At 40.9% G+C, this 1400-nt stretch overlaps 1 protein-coding gene across 1 annotated transcript in view; it reads left to right on the forward strand.

Moving 5' to 3' along the window:
- Nucleotides 1-1035, forward strand: part of KCTD8 (potassium channel tetramerization domain containing 8) — a 44142-nt gene extending 43107 nt beyond the window's left edge. The window contains exon 3 of the mRNA XM_009641288.2: nucleotides 575-1035. Coding sequence (XP_009639583.1) covers nucleotides 575-1035 — 461 coding nt within the window. The remainder of the gene's footprint in view (nucleotides 1-574) is intronic.
- Nucleotides 1036-1400: the final 365 nt, after the last annotated feature.

The following is a 1400-nucleotide window of genomic DNA, read 5'->3' on the forward strand; positions in this document are numbered from 1 at the left end:
GGTCTTCCTTTCTACCCTTTTTGAAAATGGGCACAATGTTTCCCTTTTTCCAATCACCAGGGACTTCACCTGACTGCCATGACTTTTCAAATATCAGTAGACTGTTCTGGGAAGGTGAGTTAAGAGCTTCCCCCAAAAAATCTAAGACCTTGGAATATGTTTGTTTAAGCAAAGAGTTTGCAAATTGAATGGTAGTATTTTCATAATACTACGAAATCTAATTTCTCATAATAGACTTCTTGGGGTATAATAGCAAACTAGCTCATTTCAACTTGCCTGCAGGGATTTCCGGTGCAGATAATCTGTGAGCATTATGCACGTTTCATTACCTGGATTCTTAGGCAGGCAGTGAAGTTATTCTTGCCATCAGCATTTTCAGGAGCGAGAATTTTGACAACTGAACACACGTGTAGGACCAGACCTCCAAACTGTGTACCAGTTCTTTTGACTGAAAGGAAACACCACGAATTTATCCAGCTGAGATTCTGAGTCAGGTTTTTCTAAATGGGAACTGATCGGTTTTCTGTGTAAACCAGTGCTTGCTTAATACTTTTTCTTTCCTGCCTTGTATTAGGACCCCCGCAGAGAACTGTTTCCCCCAAACAAGACCACGAAGAAAGGAAGCATGACAAAGTCTTGGACAAGGGCAGTGAAAGTGGGACTTCCTGTAATGAGTTGTCCACCTCAAGCTGTGACAGCCATTCAGAAGCGAGCACCCCTCAAGAAAATGCCACCAGCACGCAGCCATCCACAGCCCACCAGCCAAATACTCTGACTTTGGATCGTCCATCAAAGAAGGCCCTGGTGCAGTGGATGCCACCACCAGACAAACGCAGGAACAGTGAACTCTTTCAAACTCTCATTAGCAAGTCCAGAGAAACAAATCTTTCCAAAAAGAAGGTATGTGAGAAGCTGAGTGTTGAGGAAGAAATGAGAAAATGTATCCAAGATTTTAAAAAAATCCACATTCCAGATTACTTTCCAGAGCGCAAACGTCCCTGGCAGTCCGAACTCTTACAGAAGTACGGGTTATAGTAATCAACTCTTTCATGACATATCTCTGGGGCATTTGATGTTTATTAAGTTGCCACTAACTTACTGATGTCCTCCTTCTGGCCAACTCTGCCACCACTGCTTATTTCTTTCTGTGAACAGTGGGTGTTGGATAGTACATGGTTTCTTTAAAAATATATATAAAAAGATAGAAACTTAAAAAATACAAAAGTTGTCTCATCTAAACCACCTCATAATAGCAAAGAAAAATATGCATGGGCAAGAAAGATGGTTTTCGAACTGTAGTCAGTTGAGCTTCATTATCATTTTGGAACTCACCAAATAAAAATCTCAATCATCAGTTAACGCCTCGTTTTATGTCACCAATAAAAATGACTCAGACTTGC

This window comes from Egretta garzetta, unplaced genomic scaffold (genome assembly GCF_000687185.1).
Source record: "Egretta garzetta isolate BGI_Z169 unplaced genomic scaffold, ASM68718v1 scaffold256, whole genome shotgun sequence".
Taxonomy (NCBI): domain Eukaryota; kingdom Metazoa; phylum Chordata; class Aves; order Pelecaniformes; family Ardeidae; genus Egretta; species Egretta garzetta.